This window comes from Ptychodera flava, assembly GCF_041260155.1.
Source record: "Ptychodera flava strain L36383 chromosome 23 unlocalized genomic scaffold, AS_Pfla_20210202 Scaffold_24__1_contigs__length_23054250_pilon, whole genome shotgun sequence".
Lineage (NCBI taxonomy): Eukaryota > Metazoa > Hemichordata > Enteropneusta > Ptychoderidae > Ptychodera > Ptychodera flava.
The window spans coordinates 1,746,905-1,769,616 of NW_027248278.1; the positions used below are offsets into that span (position 1 = coordinate 1,746,905).

The 22,712-nt window shown below is 37.6% G+C and overlaps 1 protein-coding gene across 2 annotated transcripts in view; it reads left to right on the forward strand.

Annotated features, from left to right (window-relative positions):
• Nucleotides 1-22,004, forward strand: part of LOC139125061 (zinc transporter ZIP10-like) — a 52,318-nt gene extending 30,314 nt beyond the window's left edge. For both annotated transcript variants that reach the window (XM_070691173.1, XM_070691172.1), the window contains exons 5-8: nt 186-327; nt 14,639-15,025; nt 15,797-15,984; nt 20,060-22,004. In XM_070691173.1, coding sequence (XP_070547274.1) covers nt 186-327; nt 14,639-15,025; nt 15,797-15,984; nt 20,060-20,206 — 864 coding nt within the window. In that variant the 3' untranslated portion in view covers nt 20,207-22,004. The remainder of the gene's footprint in view (nt 1-185; nt 328-14,638; nt 15,026-15,796; nt 15,985-20,059) is intronic.
• Nucleotides 22,005-22,712: the final 708 nt, after the last annotated feature.

Genomic DNA, 22,712 nt, shown 5'->3' on the forward strand with positions numbered 1-22,712 from the left:
ATTACAACATGGGGTCATACTTTCCTAAAATACATTGTACCAACCTCTAAATTTTTCATTCAGTTGCATTTTTGAAGTAGATGTATTTGTACCATGCATTGTATTTAAATTCAAGTAAGTATGATGGGCAGGTGGAATGACAGCGAGAAAGTTGTTGATAGAGTTTCTAAATTTGTCGTCAACAGCGTCACAAGCACAAACATAAAAGAAAATCTCTGAAGTCAGAACAGTACTATAAAGCTGTTGGTGCTAAACTTCATGGACGGCAAGAAGAAAATACTTTATCTGAATCTGTGCAGTTGGTAACCATACAATGTAATACTACAGGTTAGTGACATATCTGACGGTTAGAGTTGTCTGTAGTAACATGAATTCTTCATTTTCTAATCTTATTTTCCTCAATGTATGGAAAACATATGGGGCATATATATCATATGAACACTCTTCTTATTTTTCTTTTGACGTAGATGGATCAAAATTATCGTAACAAATTGCATGAATTTCGTCGCGATTTGTGTTTTTCTTACGCGTATTACTTTCATTTAAAGAGTAAAGCGGTCCGTCACCCAGGAGATACTTTCATTCATAAATCCCATCAAGCTGAAATTGGATACATCGAATGGTATATCCACCAACCAAACGTACGGATTTGGTCACGTGAACGTGCTAATCATTGTCTGGCGCTGTACCGATGCCAAGGCAAGTCGGCCTTCGGTGGACATAACTTTCATCGTGCTAGCGACGGATAGCCATAGTATTCAGAGTTATATAGAATATTTGCAAATGGATTTTTACGCTCCCATATATGCATATGTATATATGCAAATGGCAGGTATTCCTATAAGGTGGCAAAATGGCGTCTGTGTGTATGTATGTATGTCTGTTAGTCCGTCCACATCAAAACTCCTAAACCGTAGCACCTACTGTTTTAGTATTGGTGTACAGGTGTACCTAGGGATGGACATGTGAATTTGTTCAAATGAACATGTCAGTGCCAAAAGTATGCAAATGAGGGGGAAAAAAGGAAAAATCCTGCAAATGGCTAAAACTCAGTAAGCATTGGTCAGATTTGGTTGAAACTTGGCATGCAGATTTCTTTAGGTATTCGAAATTATGTGTGCAAAAATTGGGATGAAATTTGCATGTTTGTATTTTTAGGGTATTTTTTCCGTTTTTAGTCAAAAATCTTGTTCTCTTAAATCGCTCGTCGATTGCTATGAACTTACTATTCATGTTCCTCAGAATGACCTCAGTCATGCTTGTACAAATTGTATTGATATTGTCATATTTGTAATTTGGGGCAATTTTCCCAATTTTTGATTAAAAAAATTTTAATCGAAAAACTGCTGATTTGATAGCTTTGATACATGCATTTGGTATACAGGTATCTGAGATTAATCTCAATATAATGTATTGAAGGTTGAAACTGGCAATTTTTTTTTTTATTTTGGGGCAATTTTTGCCTTTTTTGGTCAAAAATTTTTTCTCCTAAAACTTCTGATCTGGTAGCTTTGATATCTAGTGTACAGGTTCCTAGGGTTTATGTTAATTAGATATATTTAAATTAGGATGAAATCTGCAATTTTGTATTTGGGGGGCAATTTTTCTCATTTTTGGTCAAAAAATTTGTTTCTCAAAATTTACCAGTCTGATTGCTTTGATATTTAGTAAACCGGTCCTTACGGTTTTTGTTAATAAGATATATTGAAATTAAGTTGAAATCCGGAATTTTGAATTTTTGGGGCAACTTTGCAAAACTTTCAGTTTTACTGGGATATCTTTCATTTTGTATTTTTAAGATTTTTTTGGGTAATTTTATACCTACTGGAACTAAGAGTATATAATGTGGTGATTTAGTAAGCATTTGATATGGTAAACTGTATTTGGTGTTGAAATGCGGTAAAAAAATCCTGGCAGATTTTGAAAAAATTCCAAACAAATGCCAATAAAAAATTCAGCCAGAGAAGGTTTGACAAAAAGAAAAGGTGGGAGAGTGGGGAAAAAAGAATGTACAATGGATCGGATAAAAAAGATAATGTACCTCATCGATCTTCCAGACACCATCCCTTATCAAATGGTCCACCCCGATGAATTTTTGTGCATTGCAATTAACCATGCAGTGTATTTTAGTTTAAGATGTCAAGTTAGGTAAGGATTTGAAAGGAATAGTCAAGTTCACCACAGTTTAACTTTATCTCTTGTGTCATCGTCCTTGTGTAATTGGTTAAGTTTGTAAGTTGTTCCAGATGTGGATGTACCAGCTGTTCTGGAAGAAAACAATGTTTACTTTTTCCTGTAGGGTTTCTGAGTTGATGATTGTATGTTGAAATTTCTCCATGTATCTGGTGTATGGGCAAAGTGTAAACATTGGTTGCATGCTATGTATTTCAGTCTATGTCATATATTGTAACTGCAAAATCAAGAACAGTTTACTGTGTGCTTGTAAAAGATAACATATTTGTCAATATATAAACTGCCTTGCAGATTGATAGTCTTAAATATTATCACAGAAGTAGAAAAGGAAAAGAAACTAATCAAATTGCTGTAACATATTCACTCTCAGTGCCTGTATAGGCTATACTTAACTATTTTATCATTACATTCAGCTGTTTGTTATATCTTTATCACTCTCCATGGGCCAAGGCACACTCGGGGTCAATGTCATCACTCTGTGCCAGTCTGTGTATGTCAGTCTCTGCCTGTATATGTATGTCCATGTTTCATACAATTGTTGACTTGTTTTGATAACTATATGGGAGCGAACAGTGATGCTGTCACAATTTTCAAAGTTGGTACAAGGACATTGACCTATATCATACATATGCATGTTGATTTGTTTCACGATATGATCCAATATGGCCGCAATATGGCGGCCAATTTGTTACAATTTTTTCATGACTTAGCCATAACCCAGGTACGTCTCAACCGATTTTATTCAAAGTTGGTACAAGGACATTGACCTATGTCATGCATATCCACATTGATTTTTTTTGTGATACAATCCAATATGGTTGCCGTGCGGCCATTTTGCTATGATTTTTTCATGTAAGGAGCCATAACTCAGGAACATTTCAACAAACTTTAGTCAAAGTTGATATAAGGACATTGACCTATATCATACATATGCACGTGAATTTGTTTCACGATATGATCCAATTTGGCTGCATGGCGGCCATTTTGTTACAATTTTTTTCATGTCGTTAGTCATAACTCAGACATGGATCATCAGATTTTATTCAAAGTTGGTACAAGGACATTAACTTGTGTCAAGAATATGCATGTCATTGGTTTCACAATTCGATGTAATATGGCTGCCTTGTGGCCATTTTGCTACAGTTTTTTTCATGTCGTTAGTCATAACTCAGACATGGATCATCAGACATGGATTAGCTCCGCTGTCAGCGACGCGGAGCTTATCAAATAGTTGATTTCTGATGTCCGAGTAGAGCAAATCCACTCTATTTCCGATCATTACCCATTGTTTTTCTCGATGGATACTGCTGTGACTCGCAAGACGGCATTAAACGTATCAACACAAGAAGTTTGAAATCTTTCTCTGCTGAAATCTTCGCATCCGAACTTTCATCTGCCCTTTCCCAATGCAATCAGAAGGTTGAAGCCGTCGACGTAACAGCCAAGCTAAATTTAATCAACACTATCATTCGTGACACATTTGACCATCATGTTCCTCAGCGAATACGAGTTGTTCCAAATCGCCAAACTGTCCCATGGATCACGACTTCAATCATCAAAGCGAGGAAAGCTAGGATGAAAGCTGAGAAAACCTGGAGAAAGTCACAATTAGAAATTCATCGTCAGATATATAGAGCACTTCGAACAAAGGTTGTGCAATTGGTTAAAACCGCCAAAAAATGTCACTTTGCTGGCCTGGTTGAAAACTGCTCCGGTGATCAGAAGAAGCTCTTCCAGATAGTCACCAGTCTATTTGGACAACATTCAAACTCATCCACGTTGCCTGACTATAATGACTCTGTTGAACTGGCTGATCGGTTTGCTCGGTTCTTCATAAACCGTGTACAATCGCTCATCCTTGATATTGCTTCAACGATTGGTAATGTTACTATCCAGTTTTGTACACCTGTTTTTGCTTCGGGACCTGGGTGTCGCCTGGCTTCATTTCAGCTCACTACTGTTGATGAGGTTGATGAGATTATTCGCTCATCACCCTCATCCTCCTGCTGTCTTGATCCTATTCCCACCAGGATCCTGAAGGATAAGCATGTCCTTACTATTCTTTTACCATTGATTACAGATATTTTTAATAACTCATTACAGTCTGGCTTTGTACCATCCGATTTCAAAGATGCAGTCGTAAAACCTCTTCTGAAGAAACCTTCACTAGATCATAACACTCTTAAGAATTATCGCCCGATTTCAAATCTCCCATTCCTATCAAAGGTTCTCGAACGAATTGTCGCTCGTAGACTTAAAGCTCATATTGTCTCTAATTCTTTAGATGAACCCTTACAATCGGCTTATAAACAAGGACACTCTACTGAAACAGCTCTATTAAAGGTCACTAATGATATTTTATGTGCACTTGATTCTAAGCAGGATGTATTTTTAGTTATGTTAGATCTTTCTGCCGCCTTTGATACGGTTAATCATGAAATTTTGTTAGAGCGTTTGCACCATCGTTTCGGTGTCACTGATAATGCTTTGATGTGGTTTAAGTCATATCTCTTCGATCGAAGACAAGCGGTAATCATAAATTCTACCCAGTCGCCCTATTATCCTCTGGAAACAGGTGTACCGCAAGGGTCAGTCCTTGGCCCAATTTTATTTAATGTTTACACATCCCCCCTAGGCGACGTAGTCGCTCGTCATGGTTGTAGATATCATTTTTATGCCGATGACTCAAATCTGTACATGTCTTTTCGACGTGAAAATTACCATGTCACTGTAAGTAATCTTGAATCCTGTGTCTCAGATGTCAGAGCCTGGATGTCCTCAAATTTTTTACGCCTTAATGATGATAAAACAGAATTTGTAATTTTCTCTAAGAATTTTGACTTTTATTCAAGTCTTGAGCGAAGTCTTCCTATAGGTGATGCGCTGATTTCAACCCAATGTCAAGCAAAGAGCCTTGGCGTCATTCTTGATTCCGGTCTCACTATGAAATCTCATGTCAGTCATATTTGTCGCTCTTCCATGTTCCATATTCGACGCATTGCCCTCATTCGTAAGTACCTATCCAGATCTGCCACTGAACAACTTATCCATTCGCTTGTCTCCTCACGTATCGATTCTTGTAATTCTTTGCTGTATGGCTTACCACTGTATTTGATTAATCGCATTCAGCATGTTCAAAATGTAGCAGCCAGAGTTATAACTCGGTCAAAGCGTTCTGATCATATTACACCATTTCTGCAGGAACTTCATTGGCTACCTGTACACCAGCGTATCATTTACAAGATTTTAATTATTACTTTTAAATGTTTATATGGTGCTGGTCCACAATATCTGAGAGATTTAATAAGTTTTTATGTACCTAGGCGCAAACTTCGTTCTGCGAACAATTTTAAACTCAATACATTCATGACGAAGACAAAAAGGTATGGTGATAGGGCGTTCTGTTCTGCAGCCCCATTTTTATGGAACGAGCTTCCAGTGAATATTCGTTCTTGTAATAATTTTAATACTTTTAAACGTATGCTTAAGACACACCTTTTTAAGTTGGCTTTCTCTATTGATTAGACTTTTTTATGATTTTGCTTGTTTTTAACTTTCTCGATCAATTATATTTTTATTAGTTATCCATTTTCTTATTGTAATGTATCTTTTAGCGGCTGTGATCACTTTTTCTGTGGAGTTTGTCGCTTTACAAATAAATTATTATTATTATTATTATTTTCCGTCGTCGTCCGTCGTCGTCCGTCGTCGTCCATCGTCCGTCGTCGTCCGTCAACAATTGCCTTCTCCTCTGAAACCGCAAGTCCAATTGCTTTGAAATTTTATATGCAGCTCACTTGGGGTGACCTCACTTGAAGCCCAAACTCCCGTATAAAAGCGCGAGAACCTACGAGAGTGGTCATAATGGTGGGATATTCAAACGTACTCGGTACGCTCTGGACGCCGTCCATAAAAACCGTTAATTTAGAAATCTACCGATCAATTTCTTTCTTGGAAATTGAGGGATATGTGCATAAGTATTTGGAGCACAATATACTTGGTTTCTAACGAAATAAATTTGAAATGACGTCTGGAACCAGAAAAAGGATAAAATATTTGCCGGTAATATCGCCGGTATAACGTTCGATGTTCAGTTTGAATCTGCATGATTGACATGATATGCAAATTGCAAATGAGTCATTAGCGATACGTTGTTTACTTTTTCCATACGTAGCGTTGATTGTTCAAAGCAGGGAAAAACACCAAATACTCGGAGCGTACCGAAAGATACAAACGCACACACACTGTGTATAACAAATACATGCAAACACATTTGATTCGGTAGTTCTCTTTTTGGAAAATTTGTTGGTCCTGAAAAGGACCGTTTTCATTTATGTTGGCCCACCTGAGCCGTACATTTTACAGACAGGAAGGCCTATACTGTCATTCATGCCCGGCATAAAGTACGTCTGGTATGTTCGGGTTGAGACCACGGACAAGTACCAGCACAAATTCTGACATGATCTTTCACTTTGTCGACACTGTCTGTATATCTTCTGTCTTCTTTTCAAATTTCAAGTTTTACCCTCTAGTCAACGTACTGTTGAAAGCGCATCATCGCAATGCGATATGCGTAACTATCGCTTAGCTGTTTCCAAAAGTGATATACATTTTCTTTCCCGATCTAAAGCTGTGCATGCCTATGTAACACAAAGCGAACAAAGTCAAAATTCAAAAACAAGTAGCCTCCAATGTGCTGACAAAACCGGGATTTTTTTGACGCCTGCAATCGCCTTCAGCATATTCGGTCGTCACTGCTTGGTCACTTATGCTGATCTCAGTGATCAGACGTTGAGTTGACAAAAGTCGCTGGCGGCAGCTGAGGTCACCATACTAATCAGTCCCATAAGTTGCACTCAAATGTCCGCGCTCGATCCCAATCACAGCTAGCTCCAATTCATTCCTGGCAAAGAAAATTCCCGAGGCTACCTCTAGTGCTAATCAGTGACCGCTATCTTCATAAAGCCAGCTGACATAGTGTGATTAGCAGTCTGACTCTGACTACCACGCGTTTGTAATGAACTAGTATCGCGACTGCGTGGAGAGTGTAGAAGTGCAGTGCACTCGATTTTGGCGGGATCGTTCAAAGTGGTGAAATACTAGAACTCACCATTTTATAAGGAGGGATGAACATTGAAACAAGTGCTTGAGAATTCATGAAATCACTTTATTCTGATTTTATTTTTGGTGATTAAATATTAACAGGTTTGATTTCTAAAATAAGTATTTTTCAGAAGCTTTTTGAAATAATCATAAGACAACAAATCGACACCACATTTCATTTCGGTCACCATAAAACTTGTAATCGAAGCCGGGGGAATAGTCGTCGGTACCCTCCCATCCGACAGCGCCGAGTTCATGAGACAACAAATTTTTGAAAAGGAAACTACAACTACCATCCAAGAACTGTGGAAAACTACGTTTTATAATGGAGACACAGCCCTGCTTTGCTGAACTAAGGTCGAATGAGGAAAGGATTGTTTGTAAGACAAAAGCTCTACAAAATTTGGTAGACGACTTGGCCGTTGAGCATTGTGGTAAATGTCCATGTCATTGAAATAACCACACTCGATAAATTTGGACATCTAGTAGGCGAATTTGCTGTTCTTTCAGAACTGTTTTGATTTTTTCCCGTTCTTTTCCTGAAATGCGGCACTTCTAGGACGGCGTTTGGACAAAACGGTGCTTCATTATTATCTTCAATCAAGACTCCCTGCAAGAGTGATGTACACTATATTACTATGACTGAGCCGAGGAAAACCCCGATAATAGATCCGTGGCAGAAAAACTACATTTTCTACGATTTCTGCATCGTTTACCCATATACAAAGATGCGGATAGCTATTGCCACTGTCATGATATGCATTATGTTGACTCATTCAAAAACGCGCTGAATACAATGACAAACGCTTCGTTTTCGGACGAGAAACGTATACCATGACGCATGAGAACTAAGGAGTGTCGATCGATCGCCTGGCAACGTCATCACGGTTTGTACAAATCCGAGGCGACGCTGCGCCGAACCTCTGCTCCAGTAAGACTTCGAAAAAGTCTATGTTCAAGACAAACCTATTGGGGAAATGAGTGGATGTATCGCTATGGAAAGTAAACCGTAAAATTGGGTGAAAATAGTATATGTAAAGTCACCGTGCAGTCAATGTTTACATTATGTGGCGTGCATGTTCTATTTTTTGGAGGTGTTTAACCAGCTATTTTAATTTGCTACTTTTTGTTTACAAAGAAACCATATTAGTTATGTTTTGCTCCGCCCATTTTTATCGATTTTTTCTCGGTAGGGCCCTACCGAGAGTTACCGGTTTAAGTAGGGTGGCCAAGCCATTTTTTCCTCTTGTTTATACACACAGTTTAAATGGATTTTTAGCAAGAATGGGGTAAAAGAACAAAAATAAAAAAAAAATATGCAAATAGCTGTATCCAATCAAAAGTTATGAATTTTTAAAGCAATAAAAATGCCTTTTTTTCGCGGACAATTTTTGGCAAATTTTAAAATTATTTCAATGAATGACGATTCCTTCAAGTTTGGCAACCCATAATTTTTTATTTACTTCACATGGAATCATTAAACTATGTGTCTTGTGCACAAATTTACCCAATATTACGGAAAAATCAAGATTTGACTGATGCACAGTCTTGGATTTTGAAACTGTGAGTGTTGAAAATTGAAAATATTTTGTCTGACTTAGGGACCGTCTCAGATTGTCGCAGAAGTTCAAGAAACGAAATTTCTTCGTTTAGATCAAAACCCCCTCCCCCCTCCCCCTAACGAAACTTCAAAAGTGCGAAATGTTCATGTCTGCCTGAGAGTACAATGTTGCATTTTGCTATAGCTACTAAAGACGTATTTCCCTTGCCACATTACAATTAAAGTAATCGATCAGATTTGAGTACTGACAGGGCATTTTACCGCATAAAAGTTTCATTTTATTTTACTTTCCCTTTTTGCATCTCTTGTGCTGTTCTTTGTCTTTGTGAACACGCAATTTGTACTTGGTAGGGGCGGTAAATAAGCGAAAAAATTTGACAAGGGGGCCCAGGCATGTTCAATCATATTAAAACGACTATGACCAGGTGCATAACAAGTGAGAATAAAGACATCTAGTGGTCAGAGCAGACGCTATAAATAGCACATTTTTAAAAAATGATACTTTTTGTCTTTGTATAATTTGATGAATGAAATGTTTAGGATACAATGTTCCTATCGGTAAATTGTGTTTGGGGAACAAACAGATGGAAACAGTTACAAATTTGTTGGCACGAGTGTGCAGTTTTTCTTTAATTTAAAATAACACACGAAAACTTGTGATCACAAAATAAAAGTGCGAAAGTGAAGTTCACTAATTGAATGGAGGTCAAACCCCCTCCCCCCCTAAACGAATAAATTTTGCTTTTTGAACCTTCTGCGACAATCTGAGACGGTCCCTTAGTCAAAATTTCGGCGGCACCGTACCATCGAAAAATGGATGGATTTTTATGTTTTTATGAATTTTGAATTCCATAACTTAAAACTAGAGCTCACAATACAATGAAATTTTGTCACAATGTTATTTAATAGCACTCAATTCTAACAAATCAATTTAAACTGCCAATTATCTTTTAATGCAGTTCATTTTCAGCCATGAAATTGTAAGAAATAGCTGTCCCTAACTTCAGCCTCAGGCAGGCTGTCAATGGTGTGTCAGTGTGACTGCCTTCCGCCGCCATCTTGAGTCACACTGTACTGAGGTCTATGAATGAACACGATTTTGTTTTTATGATTCGTACTTGTGCTCGTGGACAGATTTTCGTAATATTTCACAGAAATGTTGGAATGATGTTTAAAAAGAGCATGCTACAAGTTTTATGGCAAAAATATGTATCTAAATGGGAAAAATCTTCACCGAATTTACCGTACTCACTTTTACCTCGTGTTTGCTGGCTAAAATTCCCAGAATATAACAAAAACTCACCACTACATGTAAATGGGATGCTCTGCCACTTCCTGGCCAAGTTTCACAGTTCTATGACAGCGTGCACAGGGCCCGAAAGCAGTTCCGTTGTGAAATAGGTATTGACTAGATTCAGAAGTGCGTGCCATGAGCGGCGACCGCTCGAGCGCTGGGGCCGTTCAGTACAAAGTGGCATTTTTGGAGAGGAAAAACACTATTTTTCTATCGTTTTTTCTTCAGTTTTTTAATGAAACCCGCCTCATACATCGATTTTAATTGAAATACCCTTTTTTTTCAGTAACTGAGTTACTTATTTTTAGAAAAAATGGCGTTTAAAATTTCACGAAAATCAAATTTCACTTTCAGTGTGCGCGAGTTGCGTATAATGTCGCAACATTTTAGCTTAGCTTTGGCCACCCTAGTTTAAGTTTGTTCAAATCGTGGTGAAATTTGCATATTTGTATTTTTGGGGCATTTTTTGGTGTTTTTGGTAAAAAAAATCTTCTTCTCTGGAACCGCTTGTCCGATTGCTTTGAAATTTGATATGCAGTTTACTTAGGGTGACTTCAGTCAGATTTGTTCAAATCGTGGTGAAATTTGCATATTTGTATTTTTAAGGCAATTTTTGTCATTTTTGGTAAAAAAATCTTTAAAAATCTTCTTCTTCAAAACTACCAGTCAGATAGCTTTGATATTTGGTACATATGTCCCTAGGGATGATCTATTTCAGATTTGTTCAAATTGTGCAGAAATATGCAAATTTGCATTTTTCAGGCAATTTTTGCCATTTTTGGTCAAAAAAATGTATTTCTCTAATAAAAGTGCTGGTCTGATAGTTTTGAAATTTGGTATACAGGTTTCTATAGAGGAACTAAGTATATATATGGAATTTCCGATGAAATCTGTAATTTTGTATATTGGTACAGTGCCGTACAGTATCATTCAAAGTTGGCACAAGGACATTGGCCGATGTCATACATATGCACATCAATTTGTTTAACGGCATGTAGCAGTATCATGTCAATTATTGAATTTTCGTAATTAGTCTATTATGTCAGAAATACTGCATCAAATTTCATGAAACTTGGTACAGATGTTAAGGTCACATTGCTTTAACAGTGAAAAAGACATTTATCAGTGTCAAGTTAATTAATTTGTAATTGCATATGTAATGAACTTTCCTAATTAGAGTGATATATCCACAAATACTGCGTTAAATTTGATGAAACTTGGTACAGATTTTGATCTCATAGTGTTGTAAATACAAATCAATGACACTTAGTGGTATCATTTATATATATAAATTAATTGTTAGTTTGCATTTACATAATGGATTTTTGTTTTTAGGGTGAATGTCCAAAGTACTGCATCAAACTTTATGAAATATGGTACCAGTGATAATCTGTCAGTGTTAGGATAGGATGCAACAATGTTTGGCAGCATCCTGTTGATTAAGTACTAATTGATTCATTTTAATGACCTTTTGTAATTAGTATGGCGGCTTTACATTGGTTTTATGTTTTCACCACCATGGAACTAATTTTTTGCCATTAAGCCCCATCTGTATCGCAGTATTTTTAATCACAGACCTAATTAATGAAGAGGACTCTTTCCTTTCAGAGGACTTGTAATTAACCCTTTTCCCTGCCACACAGTATTACTTCCCCATCAGCCAAGTCAGTAAAAAGCGGTATAAGCGAAAACATGATGAATTTTCACCCACTTGGGCTTGGTCTGTTATAGCATCTTTAGTCCGAAAAAATCAAGTTTACAGTATTTATGTTTTCAACAGCTTTCAAATGTACAGTATTATGTTAAAATACATCATATGGAATATGTTGTGTTTCATTAATTTTAACCATCTTGACCTGGTGGTGAAATATGGACTTGGCAGGAAAAGGGTTAAAGTACCCATTAACAAGTGGGGATTGTGTCATTGTCAATGACTTGTTTCCAATGCAATATACACGTATGATTGGTCGAATGTTCAACACCAACAGATCGATTCTAGCTACCATCGCTGTTAGGGTTAGGGTTAGGGTTAGTAGTTTACTAATAGGATGAAGTGGGTGTATATTTGGGGTAAAAAACCTCAATTTTGGTATTGATGATAAAAATTAATTTAAGTCAAAAACTAGACAGTATTTTCTGAAATGTAATATTTCACTTGAAAGGAGAGTATATGTAGAAGAAAAACAGCTATTTTATTTGGCATTATCCATCTTCATTTTAAAATTGTAGAGTTTAAAGACTGACACTCTAATAATTGATTAAAATCATGATCAGCAAAATTAAAATGCCTCTTATTCAAAATGCCTCTTATTAAAATGTAAGAGCTTTATTGCCAAACAAACCAATTGATAGTCGTTTTGTTATATAGCATTTAAAAAACATAATGTGAAATTTCAGAAAATTTGACCCAGCCGGAGTGGAGTTAAATTCTTTGGAAATTTTAAAATTTGGAGGTAAAAGAAGCCAAGAAATCAGGTGATTTGCATACATTTGCATAAATTAACACTTCTTTATCACGCAACTTTCAACTGCTTTACAAGCTACAAGGTAAACCCAACCTTAAAGAGACATTTTTAGCATTTGACACCATGTTAATGGGTACATTTTTAGCATTTGTTCAATGTTCATCTCTGTGTATCAGCATTTGTTTGTTATTCTATCACTACATAGAACACCCAATGCTGTATTTAGCAACATACCAGTGTGAACATAAATGACCATTGTTATTGTTGATAAATGAATTCTAGTCTGGACTTGATCCGAGATCTCTTTTCAACAAAACCAACTCTGACTGTTCACTGTATGGTTTGTGTTGACATGCTAAATACTGGACATTTCATGATGCTTCAGGGAGGAGAACAAGATACTGCAGTAGATGCATAAAACAAACCACTGTGAATATTAATGAATTTGGCAGCTAAAGGAGTTTAACTAAACATGTTGAGTTTATCTGTCACCCAGGTAGCGTCTATGGTTCTCTTTTGTAGAGATCAGAAATTCTGGGCAAATATTGAATTGATGTTTTTTTCCTTGGCCCCCCCTAAAAGATTGTGGTATTTTTGTCTGGCCCCTAAATTTTCATGGAAAAATGGGTGGCCCTCCTGAAAATCCTCCACCCCCTGGAAGTAAATTCTGAACCGTCCCTTATAAGCTTTCACCACCATGGTTTGTCCCAAATCCATAGTTTTCTATGGTAAAGTTGGACCTGTATACAGGGAACTGGGGCTGAAAGGGTTAAACACACTATGAGGACATTGTTTTAACACTGCATCTGTTTACATTGTTGGTCATTTTCAGCAAAAGATTTGAACATAACATGCTTTGTTCAATATGTTAGTTATAAAATGTGCAAATGCGCTTTTGGTAAAAAAAAAAATTCAAAATGTACTTGTCCCACAGCTTCAAATTTGTGTTGTAATTTGCTTTTCCATACTAGACAGTTTTCCACACCTCAATGATATGACTGTTGCGTATGCAGAAATCAGAGAGGAAACTTAATGTGGCATTGCACAAAATTAACAAACACATTTTTTACAAAGCAATATTTCTTATCAAAACTTGCATGAAACCCCCTCTCACTTTATATATTTTCATGAAAGAGAATATAAAATTTAGTACAGTAGCAATAGTTTACTTGTAGTACTAAATGGTACATATTTTGGTAGACAATGTCATTTTTTTGTAATTGAAAAGTAATGCACCAGAGTTTGACTGGATGACCAAGACATTCAGAATCCAAGGACTAATGACCAAAGCAATGGAAGGGTGTGACTGCATTGAAATCAACAGCAATTGTTGATGTAACTGACAACATATCGACAAGTCCGCATGTAGATAAAAATGTATTTAATACTAAATGTTAAACAGCAGTGCAGATCTTGGTCGGAGTGTGAGTAATATATTGAATAGCCTGGCCGGGCATATCATTATACCATGAAGATTTAAATCACAGATCATGTGACCCACTATTGTTAATCCACGTGAAATAAAAAATTAACTTCATGAATGTGTGTAGTTTGATTGTTTTAAATTAATTTGATTTTGTCTTTACCAATTTGGCTAATGCTATGCTATCAGTCTCTTTGCATATCTACTTGTGAACCAACTTTACTTCAGATAGCTTCTGAAGCATTGCAATAACAATTTGACGTACAGCTTTTGATTTGGATCACTTAAACCTTGCAACCTCATTCTGATATGTTGAAATGATTTTGTGATTTACACAAATAAGTTTTAGGTCTAATTGTTTCAACTTTGGTCAAAATATCTCATTTTCTGAACAGCATGTTTGACAGCTTTCATCTTTGGCCTTGACTCAATATTTCTCATACATTTTTGTACTAGAAATAATCACCACAAGTTATCTTCATGGTCAATTTTCAGATCCTAAGGTTGCAATGTTTTCATTCCAGATGGAATTAGATCATTTGCTCTTTTCTTTCAAACATGGGCCGTGAAATTCTGATTTCAATTAATATCTCTTTCAGGTGAAGTAAGAACTCTCAAAGAAAGCAGGTCAAAGGTCACAGATACAGAAGATGACCACCATTCCTATTACCATGGCAATGACCACCATCCAAATCCACATCAATGCATGGAAGATCTTGGTCATAAAGACAATGGAAGTCATCATAATTTGAATGATGGGAAGACATTTCACAGTCATGGTCACAGTCATAGCCATGGTCACAGCCATCACCATGGCAACTTGGGAGATAAAAGTATTGCATCTCTTGCTTGGATGGTAATTATGGGAGATGGACTACATAACTTTAGTGATGGTCTAGCAGTGGGTGCAGCATTTGCTAATAGTTTAGCTGGTGGTTTAAGTACTGCAATTGCAGTGTTTTGCCATGAACTTCCACATGAACTAGGTATGCATATTTCCAAGTAAGATATGAGATGCTAATCTTTGCATGGTGCTGGGTATAGTCGGCCATATTAAATTTTAGAAAATTAAAACCTCCCTTTTCTACTTATTGTTCATATTGCATTTGGATCAGAGATGTCTCATGTAGATCCTGACATGAATAACTGAACTGTATTTACATTTCTAGAGGTGATAATGATGCTTTTGTTGATTGCAAATCACTTGCTAGATGTTGATTTATGTCAATGGTTGTTTTATAGAGATCAGGGTTGTTGTATAACTGTAATACATTCCGTCTTTAGTTCATGACATTTGTTTGTCAGTGTTCAATCATCAAGTAACAAAACACCAGTTACCTCAATGATGTCATACCCATGTAACAAAGTGACATCAATGATGTCATAACACATGTAACACAGTGGCATCAATGATGTCATACCTATGTAACACAGTGACATCAATGATATCATAATGCATGTAGCACAGTGACCTCGATGATGTCATAACGCGTTACACAATGACCTCAATGATGTCATAACACATGTTACACAATGACCTGAATGATATGTCATACCCATGTAACACAGTGACATCAATGATGTCATACCCATGTAACACAGTGACCTCATTCATGTAATAACCCATGTAATACAGTGACATCAATGATGTCATAACCCATGTAATGCACTAATTTGACAAAATGTGGTCATCATCTTCCATTCTGTACCAGTTAGCCATGTGACACCTATCATTAATGTCTGTTTTTGTTTGACAGGTGACTTTGCCATTTTGTTGACCACTGGAATGAGAATCAAACAAGCCATTATGTATAGTCTATTATCCTCAATACTGGCTTACATTGGAATGTTTATAGGACTTGCCCTAGGTAACATCAACACATTCAGCCTCTGGATTTTTGCTCTGGCTGGTGGCATGTTTCTTTACATTGCTTTAGTAGATATGGTGAGTACAGTGCCGCAATCCTTACAACCCTATAGACATGCATAGTGACCAATGGCTGTTACATGCATTGTCAGTGCCCCGTCTAGCGCCTCCGAATATTTGACTTCAGTGTAAAGAGTAAAGAGTTGCGAATGTGTGAGTCTATTGCTACCATGTTAAATCTATTAATACTATGAATGCATTGTTTATGGGCCATTATTTTACTTTGAAAAACGTTGCTTCACTTTGGCCGAAAATAACTTGTTAGTTTGTTGTAGAATGAGAGTTTAAAGAACATCTTAGAAAATTGCAAGAAATTTTGATGTTAACTGATAGAGAGAAAAGATGTCGTTTAATGCTTGCTTAAACGACACATACATGGCAAAGAGACTCTTAGTAAGCAATTTATTGACCTGAACCTGCCTCCTGAAGAAAAGTTTGTAAGTGTAACAGTCAGATAACAAAATTATGATTTGAACTTTGCCAAACATAACAAAATGATTAAATAGGTTGTTGGTAATTTGAACTGCTGAAAGATTTTGAACAAGAAAAATTCTAATCAAAAATGAGCTATAATTCCAATAAATCCTAAATGCAAGGAGGGTCATTTGGCATGCGTTTTAATTATGCATGATCCCGTATGGGATTGTATCCATGGGTTTAGTCTCCAACTCCTGTACATCCGTTATGGGATTGTATCACATGAACTGGCCCGTATCTCCACCTGTGTGACGTACACCAGCACAGATAAGAAATCCATATTACCCCTGTTACAAAAGTACATCATCAACCAAAAATCAAGGTATGGAAACATAGAAGGCATGCCCAACAAAATTTTGAGTCGCTAAAGCTTTAGCTATTCCCAAGAATCGAATGAGGGGTACCGTCAATCGTTTGGCTCAGTAACGTCACGGTTCCAGTCACAAGGCTCAATATGGACGTCGTCGTACCTGGCGACCGCCAAGCGACATTGTACCTGGCGATCCCAGTTGGCAATAAACCTGAAAGAAACACCTCAACGAAAGTTCAACTTAATAAATGAGTACCGTAAAAACTTCGGGAAAGCGACATAGAAGGCACAAGTATCGATGAACAACGATAAATTTCCTTCATCACACAAATTAATCTGGTGTTTCTCGATCGGAATCAAACCTAAGCTTACAGCGCGCGTAAGGCTATAATGAAGACATAAGCTGTCAGCCTGTAGCCTTAACTCTGCAGTGCAGCGCTGTAGAATCCGATGCATTTAGAAAGTTGACTCAGACAACACTCACAACAGAACAGAGTTGCCGTCAAGCAACAAAATTGGGAAGTACCTACGGGCGATATATATGTATTACAGCAAATATCAAAGTCCGTATGACGAAAACATTGACGACTGAGGTGGCCACCGGCGGAGACCGATGACGGCAGTGCCCACTACAAGCGTACACTGTGTGTGTCATCGATCTGAAACTTTCGGGCTCGCCAAGGCCGTAAACTTGTGACATTTTAAAAGCCACAGCATCTCTAAGAATGATAACTACGGTTTCGATCGTGCCATTGCATTCACTTTATAAATATAATCGTAAATATTATAAATAACTCAAAATATTATCGTTATCTGTCGCTAGCGCGGTGAAAGCTATGTCTGCCGATGGCAGATTGCTTTAGCATCGGTCCAGCGCGAGACAATGATTGACACGCGCACGTGACCGAATCCGTATGTCTGATTGGTGGAGATACCATTCCATGTATCCAACTTTAGCTTAATGGGATTTATGAATGAAAAAATACCTGTAAACATTTGCATATCTCTTGGGTGACGGGCTGCTTTACTAATTAAATGAAAGTAATCTGCGTAAATAAAACACAAAATCGCGATAAAAGTCATGCATTTTCAGGCCTCGAAGTTTACGCCGGCCCAGCGGCCCAGGGCCGGTAAAAATTGCGCTGGGCAGGTATATTTTATTGTCACCGGCCCAGCTGGGCCGGTGAATTTGTCAGACTAATACTGCTTATTTCATGAAATTCATGTTTCCACTGATAGAAATGTCCACATTCAGGAAATAAATCAATTAAAAGTGCCCTTGCCCTAAGTTCAAAGCACGGACCGTTTCAAAGTAGAAGGATGTTTGACGCGATCGCGTTATCATCAAGCGACTTCCGCATTGAGGGCAGTACATATTTGGTGTTGCGACCTGACCTCTCCCACACACGTACACAGCATGCACAGCAGTGTACGTGGTCTAAATATAGAGCTACCATAAATTTGCATACATCGTCACTGCGACATGTGACTTTTTCATTCCTCCGTACGTACGTGCCTCGCTTCACCTCATAGAATAAACATGAGTCTTTCAAACTTTGGCTTTACAAAATGTTCGAAGGTAGTTTGTACTGCGCAAGAAAATCAAAGTGAGAAAAGAAAAGGCGATGACAAAGAAGGAGACAGTACAGCAACGGCCGACAGAGGCTATGACAGTGATACAACAAATGTGGAGCCATGTGGTGAATCGACGTCTGTAGCGAGCACGTCAACAGAAAGTGAAAAGTCCGTGAAGAGCAATGGCAGTGCACAATTCGACTTCGTATAGGAAGGAGTATGAGCGAAAATACAGGGATGAATGGTTCAAATGGCTAAAGCGAGATGAGAAAGACGAGCAGGCAGTCATGTATTGCTATAAATACTGTTACAGTAGGAGTTTCCCGGTCCCAGTACTGGCCAACAAATCATCAGCTTTCTTTGTAGGTACGACGTGATACAGAAGACAGGCTCTGACATAGTAGCACACGTAAAAGACTTGTGAAATTGGCTTGGGCAGGTAAAAAATTTGTTGGGCTGGTAAAGTTTCAGAGTACCTGCCCAGTTGGCAGGTAAGCAAAAAATAAACTCGAGGCCTGATTTTGTTACAATAATTTTGATCAATCCACATCAAAGAAAAATAAGAAGACTGTTCATGTGAAAATATATATTCCCTTGGAATTTTTCTCTGTTTGACATCATTGTATACTTGTGTTTTTCTCGGAGCTGCACAACTTCTCGCCTTCAGCTTGAAGTTGTACGGCTCCGCGAAAAACACTTGTATACGATGACGTCAAACAGAGAAAAATACCGTGGGATTATATATAAGAATCCTGAGTTTAGAATCAAAGTCCCATACATCTGTTATGGGATTGTATCCCTGGGTTAAGAATCAAAGTCCCATACATCTGTTATGGTATTGTATCCCTGGGTTTAGAATCAAAGTCCCATACATCTGTTATGGGATTGTATCCCTGGATTTAGAATCAAAGTCCCATACATCTGTTATGGGATTGTATCCCTGGGTTAAGAATCAAAGTCCCATACATCTGTTATGGGATTGTATCCCTGGGTTTAGAATCAAAGTCCCATACATCTGTTATGGGATTGTATCCCTGGATTTAGAATCAAAGCCCATACATCTGTTATGGAATTGTATCCCTGGATTTAGACTCACACTCCCATACATCTGTTATGGGATTGTATCCCTGGATTTAGACTCACACTCTAACATTCCTTATGGGATTGTATCCCTGGATTTAGACTCCCTTTAGACCTATAGACCTCAGATTTGCAAAAGCAGTGTTGCCCAGCAACAGACATATTCATCAAATGTAATTGGGTGATTCTGCAATCAACTTTTGCTTCTCTCTGACTTGCTATTTAATGGACTGTCATATCATGGTGTATACAGCAGCTTTGTGTGTCTGTCTATGAAACAAAAGTAGAGATGGTCAGTTTCTTTGTTTTCCTGCATATTTTGCCACTTGATGATTTTGATGATTTAAGAAACTGTGGTGTGGCACATAAAAAATGATTTTGAGTAGCTTCCTCTATGATATCACCTGCTAATTGCTGCTTTGGCCAAAACACTGAAACATGTATCAGATGGGGGCCCTTACTGCATACTGTGTTAGAAGCAATGAAAGGGTGTTTTCCCTGATGGAATACCAATTAACTTATATTTGTGTTTTCCCTGACAGAATACCAACTTATATATGCCTCTTCAATATCAAGGAGCACTGCATACAGAATTTTACAGTCATGAAATATCTGTCAATACTCTTTAAAACATCGTTTTCTCTCTTTCAGATGCCGGAAATGACACATGCATCAGCTGATCCAAATGAAAACCAATGTTGTCATCTTGTACTCCAGAACCTTGGTATCATGACTGGAATTTTTATTATGATTGTCATTGCTGTATTTGAAGAAGATTTAAGGAAAGCGTTGATGTAGGGTTTTCATTAACCCTTTGAACCTGGCTCGGACATAAATGTCTGATGACGTCATAGAGTACCAGGGGTCAGGGTGCAAAAGGTTAAGGTAAAACGCGCCTCTGGGACAGATAGTCAGACTCTCAAATTTCAGAATTCTTTTCTGATCTACCACTTGTGGGGGTTCATGTTAAAGCTCTTGGAGAAAGAAAAACTTTCACAGGCTTAGTTTTTCGAAAATCCAAAATTTAATTTTCCTTTATAGAGTTAACACAGGAATGGCGGCCATTTTGAATTTCAAATATCGCAAAATGTTGGGTAATTTGTTTCACTAGTTCCAAACTTTGCACGGTGACCCCTGATTTTTATTGTTAATTTGGTAAGGAGAATAGTTGAAAGTTTCATTCAGGAAAGTCTGAGCAAAAGTTTAAGACTTTCACTTTCGAAGTATACTACTGTTATTGCAAAGAAAGGACTTAAGTTGGCTGTAATACAATAGAAATGATGTGAAATGTTACCACCTTACTTTTGAAGACATCCAAATGACCATAAGAATAATCAAATACTAAATATTAAATACAACATAATGATAATACTTTTAGGTTTAGCAATAAACCACACACCAGTTCATATATGCACAGCGATAGCGAGTGCATATATGTCGTGAACTGGTCAAAATCTCATGGTATACCGTCGCTGGGTGTGATTTATTGCTATTATATATGGCATGGAATGTCAAAACTTTTTTTGCTCAAGCCGAGAGCTTGCGCGTATGCCAGCCGCTGTATATCGCCAATATACCATGTTTTTTTGTGTCTCGACCAATCAGATTGCTGTATTTGTGCCATCAATATACTGGTATGATATAATACCCTATATCGCCTGTTCCTGTGTCATACCAGCAGCACAAATGACACTCATGCTGATATGACACAAGGAACAGGCAATATTGGGTAATAACCAATTCATCATATACCCATGCCCAGAATTATACTGAATGGTACGAAAAACCTTAAATTTTGAGACTTTATTTTATTACGCCTTGCACACAAATATTGGTATATTTATGTGAATAGTCTTCATTCATAAAGAAGTCAACATCATGTGCGACATCGCTGCTAGTCCTCCATATCTCAATGAACCCCAAGAAGAAAGACACCGCTGGACTTCAATAATCATCATACAGGAGGAACCATTTAAGGTGCAATATGCTATTACAACTGCAACTGATCAAAAATTGTCCTCTGCTTTAAATCTCTCCTTATTTTGATCGCTCTTGATTGTCATATGGCACGGAGAGGGGCTGTGTTTACCCTGAGAGTTGTCACGTCAACAGTTGTCGCGCATGCGACATCTTTGTCATGTACGACAAGCGCTCACTACCTGTTCGGTAGACCATGCCGGTGCTGTGCGAATGGCAGAATGGTTGCTAGAGCTTGTTGAAAAAAATACAAGGAGTTTAACAGAAAAACCATGGGAAAACATTACAAGACTGAACATTTTATTTCCTTATTTGGTAACCCCAAATATCTGTGTTCCCCAAAACCCTTCAAATTTTTATGTCGGCGACATCACTTTGCAGGCGGAGAGGGGCAGCCATTTTGTTTGTTTACGTTTAGAACACTCCAAAACGATGATGTTTATTGTGCATATTTCGATGTCTACCATGAAATATCACTGCTCATTTTTTACATTAAACGTCACTAGGATGAAGCGATATGGGCATGGGTATATGATAAACTAGATGAGTCACATGCACTTGTGAACAGTCAAGTTAGTATTTTAAGCAATTCCACGAAGAGAAACAACTGAGACCTCCACACTGTCTGCATCAATATAAGGTGTCAAGACTCACAGGATGTTAATTTGACTTGGTTCAAGTCTGTGATTTGTGAATGTTTGAGTGGGGTGATGCAATGTTTTGTGTTCTGTTTTCATGTGAAATGCATGAGTGGGGTGAACGCTATACAGGGAAGTTTCTCCTGGAATCACAGACTTGGCTTTCTTGCACGATCTGCATTGCTATAAATTATTGATGAGGTGGCGTTTCTATTTACTTATCTAATATCCATTAGATGACATAATCGTATTTGGCATATTGGGAGGAGTTACCTCTCGATCTCCATAGAGATGTGCATAAATCTCACATACCGATGTTGATAAAACGTTGAGTGCGATCACTCCCACCAAAGTCAGCACGACCTCTATTCACCATCGAAAAAGTAATTAAACCAGTATTCAACTACGCAGGTCAAATCAACTTTCTGATCGCTGATATACACAGCTTTCAGCCCTCTTTTAACTTCTAGGCTTGCTCCTTCATGAGAGCAATATGTGTGTGTACAGTTTTGTCTAAAGTGATGAAAGTCAGAACAAGTTCGTTTGTCAGTGATTTACCGCTGCCAGATGGAGTGCAGACAAAGACATTTTTTCCTGAATATAACTCTCCACAACTTTTCTCTGGTAACCTCGCATGACTTGCAATGGTCACCCGATCAGTTATAAATGCGGTTGATGTACGAACTTTA